Below are 24914 nucleotides of genomic sequence, written 5' to 3'. Positions count from 1 at the left end.
TGACACCACCAATACTATATAGTACAGTAGATGTAGCTAAGGATAGTTCCTCTAAGGGGCTTAGCAGAAGTGTGAGGGAGTGTCCTGCGACTTGTAAAGATTAGACTGTAGTTAGTCGGGACACATTTCCTCAGTCGCACCGCAGATGCAGAGGACAGAAACACTCTCAACGCACACTCCAGCGACGTCCACCAGCAGCTATGTTGAAGGAGAAACTGGAAGGCCTGGTGAAGCGTATGGAGGTGACCCTCAGCGAGATGGAGCAGCTGAAGCTTCACTGCGGCCGACAGAGCGAGGAGCTGAGCCAGCTGGTGGTGGAGCTCCGCAGGGAGAACCAGGAGCTTGCCGAAAAATACAACCGACTCGCCCAGGACATGAAAGAGGCCAAGGAAATGATCGAGAAGTTGCAGGACACCAAGTACGCTTTCGACGCGAAAGAGCGGCAGGCCCAGAAACTCAGCCGACAGCTCTGAAAGACAGATGTGGGTTGCATGCAGCTGTTTGGGACTGGGTTTGGGGAGTTTCTCTCTGTGTGCTTTGGACCGAGATTATGGTATAAAATTGTGATAGCAACGTTTAACTTGACTATGTGACATGTTCTAGAAGTCACATTTGAAGCACTTTCTGTTGAATTTCTGTCATTTATCATATTGTGTGATTCACGTCTGAAGATGGCACACAAAGGATATCCAATTAAACTGCAAGGCTTCAATCTTCGACTGTGCATGTGATGTGATATCAATAACTTTGAAGAATAAGAAATAATGGAAGCATTCTCTTTAAGGCCCTATGACCAAAACCAAAGAAATGTTTTAGCTCCAGTATCAATTTTTAAGATGGATTTCAAACTTTAACAACATTTGACACTGATTCTATACATCATGTTTGTTCACTTCTCTATTAAAGTGACTTTGTTGTCCTGAGACTGTGTATTGACTTAGACCAGAGTACAATAATAAAGTACCTAAAAAGGTACAACATTTCATGCGTTGTATACTCGTAAACGTTCAAACAACCCCAACAACATTTTTTTAAGTGTGTTTAAAGTACCTTAAAATGTCTACTGTACAAAAACAGCAGCGGGAAATCCATTCAACTGTCTTATCTGCTTAGGATTCTAAGCCGGGTCATCCAACGGTTAAACTATGACATTTCCTCAAGAAAACATAATGGATGTCAAGTCTCATCTAAACCAGTGTCAACATGTGTGAATAGACCAAATAAAACACAACTTTGAGTATCAGCAGGGAAACTGGGAGAAATTATAGATGCCGATGTGTTCCAGGAATGAGTAAAACTGAAACCGAACCGAGTGCTTCTAACAGATGAGACGCATCTCTGTGTAAATCCTCATCATACTATAGCTAAACATTTTCTGTCTCAGTACTTTGAGCTTTTTGCTTTTGTCTCATGAATGAGAAGAGAGGTCATATAAACAACTGAATCTGATGAATAAATGCCCTGAAATGATTTCTGTCAACACCAGCTATTGAAGCTAGGGGGTGTATGGCAAATTATTTGACCTCACCAGACAACCGAGTTTTGACTTGAATTCAAGACAGCAATAAAGAATGGTCCACTTTGCCAGGAAACACTTAAACCAGTAAAGCTACTGTGGGAAATGTTCACACCTAGCGTGAATAAGTGTGACCCCGTGAGGAAAACAGCTTATAATTGAAATTGTTTTTTAAACGCTTTCTGTCAGGGTTAGGTTAAGGTTTCAATGTAGAGTTTGCATAGTATAAAAGTCATTATGTCTGTGGAAACCCCCCATAAAAACATGGAAACAACGAAGCGAGAGAGCGCGCGCGCACACCCAGAGGAGAGAGAGAGACGAGCACATCTTCATCAGTGTAAAACACAAACTCTCGTCAGTCGGATCAAGTGAGTGTAATTATTGTTGTATATTTCTCCTAATCGCTCGTTTCCTCTACGTGATAGTTTAGTCTGTAGCTGTAACGTTAACTCTGTCGTCTAGTTTATTAGTGTCTGTAAGTGGAGTTGTTGAGTTTAATCGATTTCTGTGGTCGTCATTGATGATTGTGATCGGTGCATCTGCTCGTGTTGTTTTAACAAAAACTACAACATTAAAACATTTTAAACGCTGGACAAATTACGTTAAGTGGAATGTTTTAAAGAGTTTTTTTATTACGTAGTACAAGTTTATACGTGTCGACTTTGGTGTGATCATCATTCATTATCGTCGTGTGTGTGTGACGTATTATCCAACATTAATAGGCACAAATTCACACATATAAACTAGATTTTATTACACTTTATTCGTGGTAAAATAAGGCGTGGTGTTCACGTATTGTGGCCGAAACAATGGGTATTTTAACATCTAATTTTTTCCCAGTTAATTTAAAACGGCTTTCCCCCTTATCCATTGGTTTATTATAGTACAAGTGCAGTAATGTTTTTTTTGGCAGATCACATAGTTTTACTGTAAATATCACGGTTAAACTATAGAGCAGTTTACTTTATCTGTATTAAAATGTTTCACATCCGTGGGCTGAACACAACACTCACAGTTTCGGTTTCTTGTAGCCTACTGAAGTTTAGGAAAGATCAGCTTTGGCAGGTGTCAGCATGCTCAGACCAATTACCTACAATAAAGAATATTCGTTGCTTGTTTTAGGGCATTTTGGTGGTTTAAACATGATTTCTGAGAGAGTTGGTCCAGTTCAGTCCGGTATTAGTGTCACTACAGTTTACAAATATATTGTACATGTGTCCTATGATGTGACATAGCAAAAATTTAGAAAATAAACTGTTAATATTATAATAATAATTTATCCTCATTAAATATAGATTTTTTTATTCTTGCTGTCAAAAACTTCCCATATGCATCTAGCAGGTGCATCTAAAGTGACTGAGAGTGGATGAGACTTGAGAGACTTGAGTTTAGCGGGCTGTGCGTCAGTAATAACGGTCCGTGGGGAAACGCAGCGCTCCGTGTGTACTGTAGTTAAATGGATTAAACGAGGCTTCGAGGCAACACAAATTGCCTCGATGATTTTTTGTATTCGAGTTACTCGAGGAATCGTTTCAGCCCTGGTTCATTGATAAACAAAACAGCTCCCCCTTATCTCTTGACATGTCTCTGACCTTCTCCTCGCTCACATGGGATGTATGATAAGTTGTTTAGGCTTTACAGCTACTGTAAACAAACAAATTCCTGATGATGTTATATGATTATGAAAGTAAATTATAAATGACAGAACAGATAGATAAGGAACACTTTATGAGAAGTAGTTTGTTTGGTAAAAACACATACTGTATGTTTGTGGATGTCACGTCTCTGAGAGCATACGGGCCTTCCGGGGCTTTTTTACATGAACAGAAAACTAACACACATTTTTGTCCGTTCGCAGGGCTTTAGATGTTCAAGCATTAAGTTGAGAGAAGACCGGTACTGTATATTTTTCTTGTCATGTGAACACATAAGATTCCAGATGTTCCCGTGTGTGCTGTGTTCTGAGCTTGTCTGTTGCGTGTGCAGTGAGAGATCTCTTCAGACGTCAGGATGATGTTGACTGTGGCCTGTCTACAGCTGTTTTTGGCCCCTGTTTTTATGGTAAGCGGAATACAATATAAGATATCCAGCCAATGAGTTATGCTGACAAAACAGAGGAACAAAGTGTGTATCTTTACATGTGTTGAAAAACATGACATTTCCTGCAAAATCAGATTTGACGGCTCAAATGATAAATCCGACTGTACATTACATTATTACTTAGCTTACTGTTGTGAATCAGGGTAACGTAAGGAGACAATATTGAACAGTCATTGCTTATGAATGCGGTTGTAAATCTTGTGTTTAACTGTGTTTGTAGCAAGCCACTGGTGATTACTGGGATGAGTGGGGTCCATACGGCGAGTGCAGCCGAACGTGTGGCGGCGGGGTGACCGTGAGATTGAGGCGATGCGTAACCCAGCGGTGCGTGACAGACACTCCGTCCACATTTACACAAATGCTTATTTTGAAACAGTTACCATTCATACAGCCATCATTGTAAATGACCCCAGTGGGTTAATAAATGTCTTCTAAAGAAAAACAGTCGTTTTGTGAGCAACATTTTTTAGATTTTGAGCTTGTCCATGTCGCGTAACCATGACAAACTACAGATCAGTGCAGTAAATTCAAATGTAGCGGCACATCGATGGTGTCCAATCTTACATGTGACTATATGCATGTTTCGCTATGAGACATGCAAGAACCAGTGAGATTAGAACGTTGTCGATATGCTGCAATATTACAATTTATTACACTGATCTGTATGTTGTCACAGATGCATGATTGGTTTTTGGGAAACAAAATATGAATCGTTTACAAATATACTGTTCGAGAGGATTCTCATATTTGGACAAGTCGCTTTGGATAAACGTGTCTGCAAAATAAATAAATGTAGATAATCCCTTTATATTGATCATGTCTGTCCTTCATGTACAAAGTATTTAACTGAAGCATTTCTGGAGATTTCTCTTAATCGCTTGTTTATCTTACCAAAGTAATATGCAGTGTTTCTTTTGTCACGCTGGTTGACTGAAGGTGAAGGTCAAGTATGCGCGTTCATTGGAACGTGTTACATTGTGTAATTGTATGTTTGAGTGATGGGATTTGGCGGGGAAAAGTGTGCACCAGGACACTAAGAGCTTTGGCCATAAATCTGGGCGTTGGAATCTGGCCTGCGTGTTCTGTCTTGTGTTTTACTTCATGAAAAATCTTAAAAAAAAATCTCACTTACGAAAAATACACTGTCTATCAACTCGCCTACCACTCCTTTATAAATGACCTGCCCAAATGAGACTCCTGGGTGAACACGATTGTCACAGATGCAAAAACTGCCGGGCTGTTCCCCCCCGGCTGGTCCAAATTTCAGTTTCAGCGCAGCTTCAAAAGGCTCTATACGACACCAGCTGACGAATGAGAGTGTTGTCTAGCGAAACGATTAGTCATTTTCCAAGAAAAATTATATACTTCTTAAACAAAAATATATCCTCCGCGATCCACGTCCACAACGTAGATTTCAAAAGATTTAAACATCCCTGATATGCACACGAACTGACCATTTTAAACAATAGTCGTGCACAAAGACAATTGGAAAATGACGTTTCACTAGACAACACCCTTATTTATCGGCTAGTGTCGTGTAGCGCCTTTTGATGTTGCGATGAAACTGAAATTTGGACCGGCCCCCCGTTGTAACACTGGAAAGCTTTCCTCGTAAGCCTCATAGTGACCTACTTCTTCAACAGTTACAAATTTGATAAAAATGTATAAAAAAAATAAGGTGCTTAAAAGGTTCTTCACAGCGATGCCATAAGAACCATTTTTGGATCCACGAAGAACCATTCAGTCAAAGGTTCTTTAAAGAACCATCTCTTTCTTTCCTTTTTATAATCTCAAGAACCTTTTTTCGCCACAAAGAACCTTTTATGAAACAGAAAGTTTCTTCCGATGTTAAAGGTTCTTTATGGAACCATTTGGACAAAAAAGGTTCTTCTATGGCATTGTGAAGCCTTAATCTGTAACTTTGCCTCTCTATCGCCATCTTTGTTTGAAACGTAAAATTGCAGTTTATTTTCAGTATTTATCATTACATCAAACAGACAATACACACGAAATTACAGTACAGACGTGAACTCAATAACTAATTTTTGTTTATTATTTGCAGCTTTAAACTGTAAAAATAGTGCAAAACCTTTATTATAATCTTTTTTTACTGAAACAAAACTTATAAAACATTTCTGTTACATGCAGTCAAATAAAACATAGGCCTAAAAACGAAATGAAAATAAGAAATGTTACCAAAGGAATAAACTGAAATTAGTTGAGGCACTAAACTTAACTAAAAATAAAGATATACAAATAAATAATAAAATGACAAAAGCAGCACCTAACAAAATTGTGGAAAAGTTTAAAGATAAAAAATATGAATAATATAAAACTGAAAACTAAACAAAATCTGATGCAGTCTCAGACCTTTTGAACCCCATGGAATGTTTTGTTTTGTTTTGATGTGTTAGGTTATTCAGGTTACAGTGTGGACACTTTTGTGAAGAGTTACTGTATTATATCCTTAATGCCATGTGAGCCGATGCATTGTGTTATGTAAAGGTTCATGTGTGTCAGACGTCTTCAGAAAGATTCATTTTGAAAATGATATGACTCACAAACTCCAAAGAGACTTGATCTTCTACTGTAAATAGGTCTCTCATGACTGGAACGTCTCCCCTGAGGCGAGCTTTCAAATCTTCTTCTCCAGACATTTCTCTGGTGTGTGTATTTACCTGTGCATTCTGTCGCTGTCTCGCCGGGTAAATGAATCAGGCACCGCACCCGACCGCAATATTACAGTCAGTCATGTTTAGAGGAAACTTCTGGAAACTTCGGCAGCTGGATCTGTTCATTCCTTCTGTTACTGAGGTTTGGGGCTGAACAGGGTGATGCCCTATTGGACCGGACGTGTTGATGTTTAAGAGTATTGCAGAACTTGTTGTAACTTCTCTGATGTGTTTATCACCGGTGTGTCTCAAAAAAGACTGAGGAATTAGCCCTCACCAAACCACAATTGTGTTCTTTCCTGTTAAGATCCATGTGGATTTGTGTGTCTGTGCGTGTGTATTTCTCAACTGCAACCGCACATTCCCAAAATATAGTATCATTTGTGATGTGAGTGCATTTTCTAATATACACAATACTAATGCCCATGGGACGTGTTGGACCAACATGTCATAAAGTACTCTTCACCATCATCATAAATAATACAGTAACTACTAAATGTGTGGTTACAACCTAGCAGCGGACCAATTTGACCTCTTTAACCCTGAAATGTTAAACATCTGTTATTTTAGTTACCACAGCATTATCGATCAACCGAAAGCTCTTGTTACTCTCACTGTAGGACTGATGGAGGTCACAGCTGCATCGGACCAGAGAAGTCCTATCGCTCATGTAATATTCAGGTACATAAAGAAAGCTTTTTAAAACCTGTCGTTCAGAGTTCATAAAGCCTTGTGATATGCATCGTCATCTTATATAAGCGAATGATGTTTCAGGACTGTCCTGAAGGCTCCAGAGATTTCAGAGAGGAGCAGTGCTCTCAGTATGACGGCACAGATTTTCAAGGGAAGCGCTACAAATGGCTTCCATACTATAGTGGTGTGTACAATGACAATTTCTTTTCTTTTTAGCATGTTGACATATTTGATTTTGTGTCTTTAAATGTTTGGCATGTAAATGTTGCTGCAGATTGTTGGTTAAAATGATGTCTGTTTTGTACAGCAGAGAACCCCTGTGAGTTAAACTGCATTCCCAGAGGAGAAAATTTCTACTTTCGGCATAAGTCTGCTGTGGTGGATGGGACTCCCTGTCACCCGGGGGGAAAAGACCTCTGTGTGGAGGGACTGTGTAAGGTCGGCACAACTCTCCTTTCTAAAATTCAACAACTCGCCTTAATGCTAAATAAAGCTTGTTCTCACATTATTTTGGAATAAAAACAGTTTTTTGTAAGTGTCATAGTGCCAACATACCATACACTCTTTGATTTGTGCAAGCAGGTACCTTCTTGTCTGGCTTGTTAGATGAGTGCTTTGAAGTTCAATATTTCAGTTTTTCTTGAAATGCTTTTTATGTGGTTCTATTTCAAGCTCAAAAAGAACATTTGACGCCAACTCGTTTAAAAATAAGTGCATAAAGTTACCTGCAATTTTGTGTTTCAAACAGAGATGGCGCCACCGTTTGCATACTGTTTTGCACTATTTGCCTGGCTGGGGGACTGCTTTAGAATTAGAATTTTAAAGTTTTACTTAATTAATATTGCATATAGGAATTCATAGTCTGTTTAATATTTGACCTGTGTTTCTCTCTCCTTTATCTTAAATGTGTACTTTCACTGTGCGCGTGTGTGTGCGCACGTGTGTGCGTGTGTGTGCATGCGTGCACGTCCGTGTGTCTGCGCGTCCGTGTGTGTGTCTATGTGTGTTAGTGCGTGTGCATATTGTGTGTGTGGAGTGTTTTGTATGTGGGTATGTCTGTCTTCTGCGTTTTCACCTTTTTCTTGTTTTGCAGGTACAACTTTAATTGTTTTGCTTATAGTCAATATGTCTCATGTACAGCTGCTTTGTAACAATGAAAATAGTAAAAAGCGCTATATAAATCAAGTTGAGTTGAGTTGAGTTGAGTTGAGTTGAGTTGAGTTGAGTTGAGTTGAGTAGTGAGGCAAAAGTTACAGATTGCAGCTTTTGTGAATGTGCATTTTGGATGCGAGTTTACTTTAAAGTATTACTGCTAAATGTGGGTTTTATAAAAACGCCTTAGAAAAATAAATTACTGGTGTGCATCTTGAGACAAAACAACGGCACTGACATATTTTCAGATATTTCTAGGCATGTTATATTGAGTTAAGACAGGTCAAACATTCATTTTAGTCTGGGACTAGCCTTAAACCTTGTCTGTGAAACCGGGCCTAAATGTATTAAAACATTTATGTTCATTGAAAAAATTGGCTTATATATTATTTGAAAAATGAACAATTAAATAAGTATGCAAATAATATAAGAAACAAATAATAATAAAACACATTCAACTTATATAGCAACATAAAACTAAATTAATAATATATATATATATATTGTATATAACCAAAAAAGCGAATTTGAAAGATTAATAAAACTACAGTAATACTGAAAACAAATCTAATATAAAAAATACACAATAATAATAAATAATAGTAAATTATGATTTTCACTACTCCAAGATTTAAATTAGTATTAAATATATATTTTTAGATGTTATAGTAATAAACAATAATGTGGATGTGTAGTTAAACAAAAGGATATTTGTTAAACAGTGTCGTCGTAGAAGTCTTTTAGCTTCTCTGTGTTGTAATGTGTCAATGGTCTTCTCTCAGCGTCTGGGCTGTGATAACATGCTGGAGTCGCCCCAGGAGGAGGACCCGTGCCTGCAGTGTGGAGGAAATGGACAGTCCTGCGAGCAAGTGAAAAACAACTTTTCAATGCGTACCCTGCCTAAAGGTAACATTCACCCAGACCTACATTCAGCATCCGGCGGGTCAGTACTCCTGAAATAACTCGGCTAACCCGTTTTTATATAGGTTACAATCAAATGTTCATCATTCCTGTTGGAGCTACAATGATCAGCATCAGAGAGAACATACCGACACGAAATTACCTCGGTGGGTATAAGATCAAAAATCTCATCGTCTGTTGTCTTTTATGACTATAACTGATGCTTTTGGCATATTGGATCTAACAGCAATCAAAAACCTGCGGGGTGAGTATTATCTTAATGGACATTGGGTGATTGACTTCTCTCGTGCCACGCCCATCGCCAGCACCATGTTATATTACCAGAGGGGAACGGAGGGGGAAAAGACACCCGAGGTCATCACCGGCCGGGGTCCCACAACCGAGCCTCTAGTGATCGAGGTGAGAGCCCATTTACAAAAAAGGACTTTGTTAAAGCTGGAATTTGACAGACAGCTTTAAGTGTTGATGCTGGTCTATAAACCCTTTTAGACATGTTGTTACACTTGTTTCTCTATAGCTGATCACTCAGGAGCCCAATGAGGGAGTGGAGTATGAATACTATCTGCCTAAAGGACGCTCTACAGAGGGATACTACTGGAGCTCTGGCTCCTGGTCGGCCTGCAGTAAAGAGTGTGGCTCGGGTCAGTCTCAAAACCCAAGTAAACGCTTTTCCTCAACAAGCCTTGGCCTTAGCTTCTGAGTTGAGCTAAAGTGCTAGATATGTAGCCGTGGTTCTGTAACTTTGGGATTTCTGTTAGCCATGCAACAACCATCCTACGTACAACCAAGGTCTTGGGTTTGATTCCCTGGGAACACACACACATGGAATGGAAAGTATCGGCGAACGCTTACGTGTTTGTATTAAAGCCATATTTGATCTGTTTAATTTCAGGTTATCAGTCGCGTCTGGTCTTCTGTACCATTGATAATGAAGCGTACCCTGATTACCTGTGTTCCTCTATCCTCCGACCCCTCACCAATCGCACCTGCAATGAACAGCAATGCCCACAAACCCGCCGGTAAGTTTTTTGAACACTTTTCTAGACAGTTAAAGCTGAACGTGGGATTTGTTCCATTGGTGCAAGTTGGATTTCAATTTACCGTGTTTAATATTGTGAATACCATAGTTGTCTGATACACAGTGTTCCAGATATGTGTCCAGAACTTTGAAGTTGTTGTATGGCTTTGGCTGTAATGTTCCCGTTCTGTAAGGATGGCGTATGTGTACAAGCCGCAGTTGTGGAGGCCCATGGAAACAACTCGAGTCTTAGCACAGGTGTACAGGTAACGGAGGATGATGTATGACCTCAAAGACACATCTGTGTACATCCAGAGGAAACTTGGGTGCTCTTTCATAGCTCAGGAGATTAGATGGAGTTCACAGTTGTGTTTCATTTCTCAGATGTTTCTCTTGAAAAGAAAAAAAAACTGAAACCATTGAGAATCGTATGGAAGTGTAAAATGAATGTAGATTGTAGAGGTAAAATAATGTGGATTTGGGTCAATTTGATGGGAAGAGTTCATTTTGAGATCTTTAATAATATTGTCTTTTGATTGCAGACTTGACCAATCTGAGCTCAGTTTGAGACAATGTTGAGATCTCTTCTGAAACTCTAATGACAGACACATTTGTGAGATTTCGCCCTCTTTTTCCTCAGGAGACATGTCTGAGACCTAAGCAAAAGTCCATTTGTTCTCCATTTCATCTCATTATTGTCTAGGAGAAAGAATGGAGATATTACAGAGAAAGGAAAATCACAGATGAGATCTCCGGAACAGTAAGAAATATTTCAGATTCTAAGGAGAAACATCTGAGCCAACAGTTTGATGAAACAGCGGAGACGTTCATCGCTATGAAAGAGCAGCGAGACATTCCTCTATAGGTGAAGAGACTGTTGTGTTTGAGTTCAGGTTAAATGCGTAGTGTGATGTTTGTTCGGGCCGGTTCTGTCACTCGTGAGGACGAAACTGGGCCCATGGCAACTGTTCAGCTCAGAGCTTCTCTCTCGGTCAGTTTAAGTCTCTGAACTGAGCCGCTGTTGGACGTCTGCCGAGGGAATTGTCTGCTTTACTGTCTGGGAAGTATAGATGTATCTATTATATAAAGTATGTGATGTGTATAAGACATGAATTTGTTGTAGAAGTCTTGTGTATGCGGGTTTAGACAGTGTACTGTATGTTGTGTAAGGCAGAAGCCAGCATTCATGTTCTTAAAAAGAAAAGACCTTTCACCTGTCATGGAGGAACCCGGGGGTTTTCCTCTCATACTTTTATGTACAGAAATGTGAAACTTTGGTGGTCTCTGAGCAGATCAAGCGGCTGGAGAACATGTGGTTCGGCTTTTATTGCTGGAGAAACCAGATTCCTTCTCATGACTGATGTCTCTGTTGCTCAATTTTTCTCATGTTTAGGCTTCTGGGACGCCTGCTTTTGACAAGCTAAGTGTTTCTGTCGGACGCTTAGCTTGGCCTCCTAACTGTTCTAGAATCCAGACATCTTTCTTTGCTAATGTACTGTATGTGCTGTGGTACGTTCAACGCTCTTAAGAATAATGGTTCTTCACGATGCCATAGAAGAACCTTTTTTGTATAAATGGTTCCACAATGAACCTTTAACATCCGAAGAACCTTCTTCTTCACAAAAGGTTCTTTATGGTAAAAAAGATTCTTCAGATTATAAAAGGTGAGAAAGAGATGGTTCTTTAAAGATCATTTGACTGAATGGTTCTTCTATGGCATCGCTGTGAAGAACCTTTTAAGCACCTTTATTTTTAAGAGTGAAGGGTACTACTAAAATGGATTTTGTGTTTTCAGTATAACAAGTATTCAGAGTTGAAAACAACTTCTGCGGCATGCTGTCAATTACGGCTGAAAAGAATTTAAACATGCTGAAAGAGAAGTTGAAAATGATTTTAACAGTAGGTCGCATGAAGTGTTTTAAATCTGAAATATTCTTGTAACCCATAAATGTTTTGGGATAGTGAGAGCTGGGCGTGAGGCCGAGGGATGAAAGCTCATTGTTCTCATTGCATTTTGATGATGTGTGTATTTGTATGTGTCAGCTGGATGACTGGTGAGTGGAACCCATGTCCAGTGACCTGTGGCGGAGGTCTTCAGGTGAGGAGAGTGGAGTGTATGTCTCACGACACGGGTGGATCGCGGGTGGTGGAGGATTCGCAGTGTGCCGCATACGCCCCCAGACCTCTGAGCCAACAGAACTGTAACATGCAGAAGTGTGCTCAATACAGAGTTTACACCTGGAGTCAGGTACGGTCACTGTATGTCATGCTGTCTGGGTGAATCTCATGAAAGCTGTCCATAACATGTCATAGTTTTCCCACGAAGTCACGGGAGAGAAACAAGAAATTTTGTTTTGTATTAAATGGAAAGTTCACTTAAAAATGTGCTCCCCTAATGGTGTTCCAACCACAGGTTACTTTCTTTGCTCTTAATGCTGCAATTTGTTTGGTTAAAAATAAACAAATATAATTATTGAGTAGGCCTAAGCATATTATTTAAAAAATCTGTGTGCAAAACCAAGTACAATCTCCTTACTCCGATTTGCAACGGTAAGGTTATAATAATGTTTGATAAGTTGAGCTGTCGGGTGCGATTTTACAAGAAGTTTGGCATCAGTTTGACATCATTTGATTTCATCCCATCCCACATAAGTGCGTGAAGTAACCTGTAATTGTATGTTTCAAACAGAGATGGCGATAGGGAGGCAAATGTTACAAATTGCAGCGTCACTTAGTTCTTTTTTATTACTGTATCAAATGTACAAACAAAATAGGCATACAATCTTAATTCAAAATATACACAAATTAGCATCTTTGGTTGAGCATACCAGCTTCACTTAGTTTTTTTATTTTGTAGTGTTATTAATGTTTTAAATGAGCTTTTATTTTTATATTATTCGTTTTAATGTTCATTTTTGTTTAATTTGTAGCATTTTTGTTATGTCTTTTTTGTCATTTTATAATTTATTTATTTACTTTGTTTATTTTTATTTCATTTTAGTTTTTATTTATTTTTAGTTAATAACTTGGGGTTTTTCAAGTGATATTTTGACCAATCAATTATTAGATTTCAATCAACAGAAACATTTAATAATAAACTTTAATAACCTTGAATATTAGTTGAATGATATGGACTATAATAGTTTTATAGAAATATGTGAGCAGATCATCCCCCACATGGGTGCTACCATTTTGACATTCTATGGTCAGGTGTCGTACAACTAACTGAAATACTACTACTATTTATTATTCCATATGAAGTTTTACGTTTGGATAATTTATTATAGTTTTTTTATACAAACACATGAAAGTAAAAAAGCAAGCAAATCGAACAATATAACAACAAACACAATATACTGTAGACACAACATAAAAACGGAACCCAAGTCACACATGTGCAATCCATCAGTCCAAACAAAATAGTAAAAAAAAAAAAACTCGCCATCCCTGTGAGTTTTTCCTGTAACTGTAAATGACCCACAGCTCCGTTAAACAGATGGAAGATAAATGCTGAGTGTGAACACACACCGGTCACAGTCGATGGTGCAGAGAGATGTGAGCACAGTCCAATGACTCAGCCTCATAACACGAACGGCCAATTACTGAGACTAATTCCAAGAATTTTCATTAAGAATGTGTGTATGAGTCGAAAAAAAAACATGGAGAAAACTTAACAAAAACAGCATTTAGTGAACACTAGCAGTGTTTGTAAAGCTTACGCCAGAATTGACAACTCTAAGAAAAAGTACATCATCTCTGGCCCGTGAGATCCACTTTCCTGTCGAGTTTAGCCCCAACTCTGACAAAACGCACTTGAACAAGCTAAGTCTTAGGAATAGTTGTGTTTGACTTAAACGGGATCTTACAGGCCAACCCCATTCAATATCATTGTCTGAAAAAAAGAGCTGTGTCACAATTCTTAAAAATGCCCTATTTCATGTTGCCATGTTGGTTTGGAGCGACATGACGATGATGAGTGTGTTTTTGTGAGATTCACCCAGCTGTCTCTCTGTGAATTGAAAACATCCCATTTCCAGCGTATTTAAAATTCAAATAAATGGCATGTTTAGTGATTATAGCACATATTACTATAACAGTGTGTTAATATTGGCGTGTTGTGGCATGTGTAGTGCTCCGTGTCGTGCGGCTCCGGGCAGCAGATGCGAGATGTGGTGTGCATAGGTTCAGATGGACTACCGCTGGAGGACTATGCCTGTGGGACCCAGCCAAATCCCCCCAGAACACAAACCTGTGAGATGCCCGCCTGCAGAAATCCCATTGGCTGGCATATTGGAGACTGGGGCCTGGTGAGGAATTACAGACAAGATACTATATGCACATAATTATAAGTCCCTCCTCTATTATTATATATGGTATATACTCTTTTCCGCCTCTCTAAAGTGCTCAAAGAGTTGTGGCTCAGGGCTGCGAGAGCGGCAGGTGATCTGTTCAGACAGACATCGAACCCTCTACAGGGCAGAAGAGTGCCAGGCCAATCCCAGACCATCAACAGTGGAAACCTGCAACGCTCAGCTGTGTTACAGGCCTCAGGGTACACAACACCTCAACATATCCCAGACATGCCTCAACACACTCATTTTAGCACAAATTGTGAGGTGTGTCACTTTTATTATGGTAAAATGCTTCTATTATGGCTTAATGGGCATTATTTCGTAGTTGCATTTAATAGTGATATTGGCCTACAATTTTTATACTTTTATTACCTATACATACAGTTAAAATTTCACAACCATCTTACGTTTGATAAAGCTCAAAAAATGAATATGACGCAGTTTATTAAAACCTTTCTTTTATGCTGGTATGAACAGAGGTGCCCAGCATGCCGGACCCAACAGGATATGACAACACTGTTCAGGGTTTCCAGCCGTACTTCAACGATCCCTCATTAGGTTTGTTTCTATACCTCTACCTCTAAAATTACACAGCTAGATGTCAAACCAATATTGTTATGTTTTCATCCAACTCAACAGCAACTCCTCAGCACAAGGCGGTCAACAGTCCTTACGGCACGACTGTCCCCCCTCACTGTAGCCAGACACGGTATGGCTGCTGTCCTGATGGAGTTACCCCTGCTGGAGGACCACAGAGACAAGGCTGTGCCCAGGATGCAGGTCAACCCTCCTGCACAAGGAGCAGGTGCACATGAATCACATGGACTAATTTATATTCTTCCAATGGAAATGAAAGTCTGAAATGTACTGTTTGGTGAAGGTAGTCAGCTATATTTGTTTGGCCAAAATGCAATACGGAGGTAACGTACGAAAACACTTTGCTCAGGTATGGCTGCTGTCGTGATGGTGTGACCGTAGCACAGGGTCCCAACAAAGAGGGCTGTCTGGAGTCCTGGCTGCACTGGCCTCTAACAGTGAGTGTCACATTCAACTGTCTCTTCTGTCCGAGTCATGATGGAGCTCACCTGATCTGTGGTCAGTTAGAAGTTCTTAATGTGATCATTCCTGCTATTGAATATTGGGAACCATGAGACTTGCCCTTGTTGCATGACCCTATGATTACTTGTGTTCTGGTACAGATTTACTGAGTCTTGTCAAGTGCGTATTTGCAGTCGAATGCAGTCCTAAATTTTCTCTCCCTTTTGCTCTTCCTCTTTATTTCTCTCTCTTTCTGTTTTTTCTTATGACCTCTATAAAGACAGATCCCGTACCATCTGCACCCACAGACTGTCACTCATCAAACTTTGGTTGCTGCTATGATGGTGTGACGTCTGCTGTTGGTCCTCGCGGGGAGGGATGCCCAAACACCCCAAGCAACAGTAAGTCGTCTGTGTAAGCGGGCGATCACACAAAACATACTTTTTCTGTTTGAAAACACGAGGCGCGCCGTGCAGCTTTTTCTGTTGGCTATTTGAAAAGAGCAGCTCGCAGCGTTTTTTTATGTAGCGCGATATAGCGCAAGCTCTCTAGTTGCTGTTAACTGTCATATTAGCAGAAACTTTAAAACAGGTACAAGCAGAGGGTGCTCGCTCTGACCTTGCTCGGTTAATCCACGACAGCCACCACAAGTTTCTTCTCCATCATTGCAGTCTCCGGACGTTTCAAGCAACTGTAAAGTTCTGTCAACACAATGGAAGCCCCGCCTCTCCATTCATTTGATGGGACAGTAATAAAAAAACGCAGCATGCGGCAAAAACGCGTGGCATCTGGCGTGCATAAGCAGCACGCAAAATGGTCCCTGCCAACTGAAAACAATTCAAAAGAGGCGCATCTTTCCTGTAGCTCAGTGGTAAGAGCGTGGTGCTAACAACGCCAAGGTCGTGGGTTCGATCCCCGGGGATTGCACATACTTAGAAACAAAATGTATAGGAGAATGCAATGCAAGTCGCTTTGGATAAAAGCTTCTGCCAAATGCATAAATGTAAATGTAAATCAAACAGCCAAAAAAACGTGTTCTGTCGCATCAGCCCCTTACTCAGTTATTGAATCATGTCTCATTGAGAATCTTAATGTTTATTCTAACTTAAAATATCTGTTCATACTGTATATCTTACCCTTGACCTCTCAGCACAGCGCCCCCTGTCCTGTGACCTGGCTGTCACGGTCGGCCCGTGTGATCAGTGGACCTCCCGTTACTACTACGACCAGTCGGACTCACGCTGCATGCACTTCTGGTACGGCGGCTGCCACGGCAACAGCAACAACTTTGTGTCGGAGGAGGAGTGTCAGCAGACATGCCTGAGCCAGCTGCGCGTTACGCCTTTGCAACTCGCCGAAAGACTCTTTCCCGTGCGTAAGCGTCTCGGCTCTGGTGCTGGGAACCATACTCGCCGGCTCCACCGACCCGTGGCCGACACCAAGCAGCAGAGTGACCCTGCAGCCAGGTAAGAGTCTCCATCCTGCCCAGGAACACTCCTCTCTCAAGCCCAAGCCCCTGAAAACTCTTTCCTGCTATTTGCCGTTTATGCCCCAAGAGAGGAGCCTGCAGGTCATGCACAGAGACTCACTCACACCGGGTCAAGCAGGTTTTCCACGAGCTGTCTTTTACTCATCCTCACTTTTGTCAAGAATACATAAGTCTGGAATGACATCTAATGCAGAGTAATGTCTTTTTACAGTTTTGTTACTACCAGCGATGCCTCATTGCATTAGCTTTCACACACCCTGTAGAAGTTGACGCTCCTCATTGTGACCCTGTTGGACATGTGCTTTTGGGACTGGTTTACCTCCCTCTCCGTTGCTTGTAGTGTTGTGTTTAGTTTTGGTTTCCAGGTCTGTGCGTGGGGTACATTATTTCATTTCAGCGTGACTAATAAAGAACTCTGCTGTGGTGTCCCGATCATGCCTGAATAGAGTTATACATCTTCGTGTTTTTCTACACACACCATGAATAAAATATATTGGTAATAGTTGGCTGTGCCACAACGGCACTATTTCACCATGAACTATGTTTCGATTCTTTTTCTCTGTGAATTATGTCGTATCACAGGTTCTGTTGGGTTGGTGTGGTTCTTTCGGGTCCTGTGTTCGAGTTGTAGCCTGGTTAAGGCTGATCTTTATGCTTGCTGCGGTGACTGCACATGCTTTGCTGTTCCCAGTAGTACAGCATAAAGTGATCATTGTTGTCTTTCTCTCCTGCTTTCTTTTGCTTGTACACGTCTCTTGCATTTGTTCTCCATTGCTCCAGCTGGACATCTGCAGGTGTGAGTATAGACAAGTCAGACCCCTCTTCGGTGGAAGGGCTGGTTGGTCAGCGGGTCGTTTTGCCCTGCCGGGTCAGGCCACGACCTTCCTCCTCTGTAGTTGTGGAGTGGAGACGAGATGGTGTTCTTGTTGACCTCATCAGGTGAGAGCCCGCTTTTATCCTGTCTACCTTTAATGTATATGACAGTATCATATACATTAAACTGGATATAACATTTTACAATTTGTCTCTAAAACCTTACATTTTTTTACCCAAAAATGAAAAACAATGTTGTTTCATTTTCACCCCAAAATTTTAATACTGAATTTAGGTTCATTTTTACCCAAAAATGAAACGGTCTGTTGTTCTACTCACCCTTTTGTTTTTCCAAATATCTTCAAATGTCCTGCTGCTCTATTTTGTTTCTACTTTATCGTTTAACTTTGGTACGAAGCTATTTGCAAAAACACAAGCAATTCATTAAAAGCGAGACATTATTATTATTAGCAGTGCAGCAATACTGAGAGTAGTTTACTAACCAAATGTGCAAGGGAATAAATTACAGAACCTCGTTTTACTAAAATACAAATGAGACACTTCGTAAAAGTTACAAATTCCTCTGAGATCAGGCTGAAAAGTTTTGTTCTAGCAAAAATAGATATTAAGTCGTTCCAAGCCAATTCCCAGCTAACGGAGAACGTTTTCATAACTTTTGCTAATCATACTCTCAACGTTCTCCCAGCGTTATCAAAAAATATTCTTGCAATTACGTTAAAAGAGCATTATATCAACATGATATGTTATTGCAAAATGTCATAAAAATGTATAGAAGTAATGTGAAGTAATGTTTTCATAACGTAATGTGAATGTTCGCTAAACGTTCTTAGAACTGGCTTTGAATCACCAGGCACAACTCGTCTACTGGTTTAAACGTATAAAGGAAATAAAGAACACACACACACACATATACTGTATATATATATATATATATATATATATATAAGAATAAAGGAAAAGGTTCTTGACAAATAATAACATTTCAGTTGGTTACACACGCAAATCAACCATAAGACGTAAAAGGGCAACATGAACTTTCTTCATTTCTTTTCTGTTCTGTTCCACGGAAGAAAGTCGTACAGATTTGGGCGGACATAAGGGTGAGTAAATGATGAGTTTTTTAGTTTGGTTATATAAGAGTTTGGTTTAGTCGTTAGTGGTTTAGATGGTTGTTTGACGAGCGATGTACACGTCAGGCATCAGCAGCAGCCGGACGGCTCTCTGCTGGTGGGTCCCGTCACATTACAGGACTCCGGCTGGCTTCTGTGTGTGGCCACAAGAGACCGTGAGCGAGACTACCGTTACATCCACCTGTCCGTCTCAGGTAAACACTTCTCACTCTGATTCTTTGCATAGTCGCAGGTCATTTATACTCTGTTAAAAGTTTCATTCACTCTCAAATGCAGGAACAGAGGCAGATTCTTCCCAGTCATACACGTCACATTCATCCTCCAGGTATGAGCAAATATAGCACGTGCACTACAGATATGCAGCAGATGTTCTCACCTGTGCACCATCTCTGATTGGATCAGGTTCACTATTGACTATTCATCATTGGTCGAGACTCGAGTTGGTCAGACGGCTAAACTGCAGTGCACAGTGCTGCCGGCGTCTGCCATACACACGGTCACTATTCACTGGAGCAGAGCCGGACAGCCACTCAACTCACTCAGGTAGTGCTGGTTTGGTTGACAATGGACCATGTTATGCATGAGAAGACCGCACGTTTAACATTGTATGCATGACACACCGTTGCAGCACCCCTTTAATGTAAGGTTATCATGTTTAGCTGTGTTCAGATTTTCATTTCCTTAAGGTGAAAAATGTTGATGTAAATGCCTGGTGATTTAAATTAGATTTTTGTTTTACTGTGCTGACACCTAGTGGTGTGAAGACAGCGGCACACAAATGTCAAAGTTTTCGGTCACCTCTGCTAAGGTATATTATGTGTGTAAAAATGTGTTGTGGTATAATATAATGGCTGTTTTGAGACACTAAAATTAATCTGAAAATAAATAAAGATGAATCTAAAACAACCTACATAGCAATTAAAAAAATACATGCATAATAAAATGACAAAAGCACATAACAAAATTGTAGCAAATTGTATAATAATAATTATACTTATTATTATAATAATTAAACTTAAACATAATACAATTATTAAAGCTAATATAGATATATAAGTTTTATTCAACTACAATAGAGCTAAGACTAGTTTAGAAAAAAATTGTTTATTTATTTTTTAAATCTCTTATCGGGGTTTAGTTTTGCACATTTCCTTAAATTGTTTTATTCCGTTTTTTTATTTAGTTCAAAATATTGTTGTACTATTACGAGTCCAGTATTGTGTATTGTACCGCTAACTGGTCATTTTAGATGTACTGTACACTCAACCAAGTCAATACGTCTGCGATTAGGCTACTGATATTACAGTTGATATCATTTTTTATTTTCAATGAAATGTCACCTGGGCATGCTTTGGTTAGATTGACTTTCTTAATACATTTTGTGTAGACACGCTCAACACTCAGACGGCACATTGGTGATAAACCAGGTGACGTCAGAAGATTCAGGGATGTATACCTGCACACTCACAGACAGTCACAAGAGTGAAGAACGTCAGATTCAGCTCAAAGTGTTCGGTAGGTTAAATTATTTTCTTGTATGTGCGTAATATATCATTTCTAATATTTCACTGTTCATCTAGGCGACCTCAGGATCACTAAAGCACCCACTGACGTCCATGTGGCTCCGGGTGGCATCGCTCAACTGCCCTGCGTGGTGTCAGGAGAAAACGCCAGATTGGGCTGGTCAAGGTCAGTTCACAGTTTATAGTTTGTAGAAGCGCGAGTAGACTCTTCATGGATCATCAGTTGCTTTGTTTCAGGAACGGTGTGCCCGTGCGACCAGATGGATTTCACGTACATGTGTCGGCGGACGGGACGCTCATACTAAACAACGTCCAGCCGACGGATGAGGGGACGTACACGTGCAACGCTTACATCGGGACGTACTCCGTCAGTGCAGCGGCTGAAGTACGACTGGTCAAATCACCACAGCAAGGTTTGTAGAGTGAAGAGAAATACATTCAAGTCCATCTGACTTGAAACAATTCTAACCAAAATGAAACATCTGTCATTATTTTCTGACATTGTAGTGTTTTAAATATACATGTATTTGAATCTTTGTGATATAGCAGTCATTTTGATATATGGGCTAAAGATGTGCATCTCTGTGTCTGTAGATTTTGATGGGAGTCAGGGGTTGACGCCGGACTGTGTGGATCAGCCTGAACTAGCCAACTGTCGACTGATCGTGTACGCCCGCCTGTGCTCCAATCAGTATTACTGGAGTTTCTGCTGTGCCAGCTGTGCCAAATACACCAGAGTCAAAGACAGACGAAGACACATCAGATCATCAGGTCATGTGCAGTGAATCCAGCAACCTCATTGGCTGATTCATCCTTCTCTTCAGCATTCACATCATCAGCCGGGACCATTCCATCATTTCACCATCCTGAAGAACAGATCAACACTGACCTCAGATCTGCAGCGAGTGGATTTCATTTATACTGCTAAACAAGCTTCGGTGTGCAAACTGAGACCGTACGCTTTCAGGATCCGTCATAGTTTATTTATCATCATGTATTATGCTGTCATTAGGCATGAATTGAAAGAAATCATCTTTTTTACTACAAAGATATTACTGTTCACTTCTGCTTATACACAATTCTTTGAAACTGTAAATAAAATAGATGTTATAGTTTATTTGCATTATTAAGTTTATTATGTTATGTTATGTTATAGCAGGACATCCACTAAGTAGGAGCCATAATGTAAATAAGTGCAAAAAATCTGATGACATGGTTTTATAAACATCTGAAAAGTTCTGAACATTTCTGCATTCCCATAAAATGCATATAATCCAGTTCTAGTATTTTTGCCATGTTTTACAAACTTGATGATCTGGTTTTAATGCTTAAATCAGAAAATACCAAAGCATGTACTGTACAGCTTCACGGAAGAGCATTTCAATACAGATACTCAGTCTGTGTGCCACATGATTTATCTGAGCTATCTAATGCAGATCTGTGTTTTGGCCTTGCTGGGGAAGAAGTCATAAATACTACTGGCAGGTTGAAGGTCAATTGTTCATAACAGGACTCAGTTGGTGTGACTTCATTACTGACACTGAAGAGGACATTACAATTGAAAGAGTGTGAAGGGACAAGCACGAGTAACCAGGTGAGAGAAAATCTGCATCTTTACTGCTTTTGTACGAAGTATCTAGCAGAAAGCTGTAAAACGCAGTCCACAAAAACAAAATACTTCCACTGAAGTTTCTAAATCAATACATAAGTCAAATATGCGGTGACGAGATGAACCAGAACATGAACGCAAAGAGCAAATATTTTCTTATAGTAAACCATTATAAAGAAATCCCTCAACGTGGTTTATATTAGGACCAAATTCAATACTGTCGTGTACAAGATCGTCATGTATTGAGGTTGTTACCTGTATCGGTGTCTAGAGGGCGCTGTTACCTGTAAGAAAGAAGAACACCAGGTGAATGTTCAGTTCAGAGAGACCTCAAAGTGTGTGTTTGTCTGTTTATTAATAGAGCTGAGATGTAGCACACGGTTCCATGTTTTAGTCATTTTAATAAAGTCTTTGACATAAACTTCTCAGCTATTTTGTTCTGAATGTTGCGTTTTTTAATCTTATCCACAAAATATTCACATAGTCTAATAACTATAACTCTTCTTGTGAGAATTTTTAAGTGGCTTATTCTTAATAATTAATATAATTACATTATATTATTATTATTTACTAGAAATTCCTGTTTATTTTTCGATAAGACGATTTAAGGAGATGATTGTTGCTCTTCGTTACTGTCGATTGTCGAATTAAATTCTAAAATAAAGACAGACTCACGTGTTGGTTTCATTTGTACGCGTCTACTTCACAGTTTAATCCGAAATGAAGCAAATGCACTTTTGTGAGAATTTCTCGCATTATAAAAGCGACTTGAGAGAATGATTTAAATCAATCCCCGATCGAAATTCAAGACATAATCTTTCCATGTCTAGTTTTTGTATGTCAATAGTTAGACTGGAAAACGTATTTATTGTCATGGCCTATAAAACTTTGAAAACTCACGCTTGTCAAGCATTGGTTTTTCTTTTATAGTTTTAGCTTTTCTTGTGCAACACAGGAAAATCAAATGTCAATCAGTTTGCTTTCTATTTTTAAAGCAATTAAATTATGTTTTTGTTATATGTTGATATAATTTATTTAATAATAAATAAATACAAATCTGGACTATTATTTAAAAAAATGTTAAGCCACAAACATTACAAAAAATATGCAAATACATTTACATTTTGTCATTTAGCAGACGCTTTTATCCAAAGCGACTTACAAATGGGGTTAACAATGGAAGCAACTGAAACAACTTAAGGACAACAAAAAGCTTAAGTGCAATAAAACTGCACTCACAAAGACTACCGCAGTATAGAGAGCTACGTTTTTATTTTTATAGAAAGAGTAGAAAAGAGATGCTGTCAGGTGCTGACGGATGTAAGAATGCCCACAGAATCTGCTGATCTTGTAGCAGCGGGCAGATCATTCCACAAATGTGGAACAGATCCAGAGAAAGTGCGTGAGAGCGATTTTTGACCTTTTCGGGATGGCACCACAAGACGTCGTTCGTTTGCAGAGCGTAGGGAAAGTTTGTCAGAAAGCCTGACAAATAGCGTACCAGCCTTGTGATAAACACAGACAAATAAATGAGAAAAAAACATTTATTCATTTGAAACTCAACTGGATTAGTCCGTTTTATCCATCAGATAAGCGTAAACATTCAGAGTTCCAAACATGACGTCACAACGATCTGACTCCGTTAAAGCATCAAACTGCGCGTTTCTCCTCATTCTGCTACTCACGCGCTTACGGTTGACTACTGCTGTTATCTGAGAGCGAAAATGGGTCAGAAAGTTTGTAAATGCGTTCAAGCTGAAAGTGCTGATGGCGATCGTAGGGATGTGTACACGCTACCTGAACATCCACCTGTTCAATCGAGCGCTGATTCGAGCGATCATTCACCTCCACCAGCGGGCGCCACTGACGGAGATGTGGGTGACAACAGAGATGCTGGAAGGAGGAAGAGGAGATTTTGGAGAAAGTTTTGGAGGAAAGGTCGCAGATCAGCTCAGGGTGAACGAGAAGAGCACACAACACAGCAAAATACACCTGCGTCATCAACCGCTGATGCACGCGACCGTTCACCTCGACCAGATGAAAACAGAGATGAGGGGAAGAAGAAGAAGAAGAAGAGGAGGTTTTGGAAGAGGTTGTGGAGTGAGAGAGAAGAAGAGTCTGACAGAAGTCCTGAAGGTAAAGAATATCAACACGTTGTTATGAGAATATGTTCTCTAGCGGTTAAAAGTTTACGGTCAGTTACTCATTACTTACAGTTTTTACCACATTTGACAAAATAAGTCAACAAATTGTCGATTAGTAAATTCATGTTATTTGTCCAAATGTTTGTTACTGTAGTGTTGACAATAGTCTGGATGTTGTGGTTTTCTGCTGCAGTTAAGCTTCAATTCTGTAGGATTATTAGTTATGTTACATGATGTCTGTCAGGTTTAACTTCTTAAATGAACGGAAGATGTGTGCTGGGAAATGAAGAAATCCTGAATCTGACTGAAATTGGTCACTTTCTAATATTCTGCAATCTTAGTTTAATGCACAGGATTGATGATTAATGTGAGTGTTTGATGTGTCATCATTAATATCAATATTATCTTGTGTTTGAAATCATTTCCAGCTATAGATCAGATGCAGGAAACTCCTGATCTCCTGATGGAGGCCGGAGACCTGCTGACTTCACATCACTCCTCTGTGTCTGACTTGCGTACAGTCTCTTCAGGGCCCGACTCAGAAAGTGTTGACAGCTTTCACACCGCTGTCTGTTCTGTGTCGGACCTGCTGCAGAATAATGAGGACGGGAATGTGATTTATGGTGAGTTTACTTCCATAATCCCAACATACACAACACACAAACTAAAAGAATATATTTTACACTGCGAAAATCATGTTCTTATCCAGCTCTGTGTTTTCAT

General features: G+C 39.7%; 1 protein-coding gene across 4 annotated transcripts; it reads left to right on the top strand.

Moving 5' to 3' along the window:
• Positions 1 to 1608: 1608 nt before the first annotated feature.
• On the top strand, positions 1609 to 22446 carry paplna (papilin a, proteoglycan-like sulfated glycoprotein). Of its 4 annotated transcripts, none has more exons than XM_057344408.1 (29): positions 1613 to 1884; positions 3375 to 3412; positions 3503 to 3577; positions 3837 to 3940; positions 6909 to 6969; positions 7063 to 7165; positions 7292 to 7419; positions 8916 to 9039; positions 9120 to 9200; positions 9281 to 9453; positions 9572 to 9695; positions 9947 to 10073; positions 10267 to 10338; positions 12116 to 12320; positions 14203 to 14379; positions 14474 to 14624; positions 14902 to 14982; positions 15064 to 15229; positions 15371 to 15458; positions 15743 to 15863; positions 16613 to 16928; positions 17732 to 17890; positions 18982 to 19109; positions 19192 to 19240; positions 19318 to 19458; positions 20303 to 20430; positions 20496 to 20604; positions 20676 to 20851; positions 21033 to 22446. In XM_057344408.1, the coding sequence occupies exons 3-29, from the start codon at positions 3527 to 3529 to the stop codon at positions 21221 to 21223; spliced, it is 3534 nt and encodes a 1177-aa protein (XP_057200391.1). In that variant the 5' UTR covers positions 1613 to 1884; positions 3375 to 3412; positions 3503 to 3526; the 3' UTR covers positions 21224 to 22446. The 4 variants fall into 4 exon arrangements, with proteins under 4 accessions (XP_057200393.1, XP_057200391.1, XP_057200389.1 ...); XM_057344406.1 differs by having other exon boundaries at positions 1614 to 1884; positions 7289 to 7419; XM_057344410.1 differs by lacking the exon at positions 21033 to 22446 and having other exon boundaries at positions 1609 to 1884; positions 7289 to 7419; positions 20662 to 20849.
• Positions 22447 to 24914: the final 2468 nt, after the last annotated feature.

The sequence above is a fragment of the Triplophysa rosa genome, linkage group LG10 (assembly GCF_024868665.1).
Source record: "Triplophysa rosa linkage group LG10, Trosa_1v2, whole genome shotgun sequence".
NCBI classification, from domain to species: domain Eukaryota; kingdom Metazoa; phylum Chordata; class Actinopteri; order Cypriniformes; family Nemacheilidae; genus Triplophysa; species Triplophysa rosa.
Note: the sequence above shows the minus strand (reverse complement) of the source record. Positions and strands in the feature narration are given on the sequence as shown.

Coding starts and splice junctions, on each gene's coding strand:
- paplna (XM_057344406.1), top strand. CDS start 3,527: ATGATGTTGACTGTGGCCTGTCTACAGCTGTTTTTGGCCCCTGTTTTT. Junction 14,380..14,473: donor ATATTGGAGACTGGGGCCTG/GTGAGGAATTAC, acceptor GCCTCTCTAAAG/TGCTCAAAGAGTTGTGGCTC. Junction 20,431..20,495: donor GATTCAGCTCAAAGTGTTCG/GTAGGTTAAATT, acceptor CTGTTCATCTAG/GCGACCTCAGGATCACTAAA.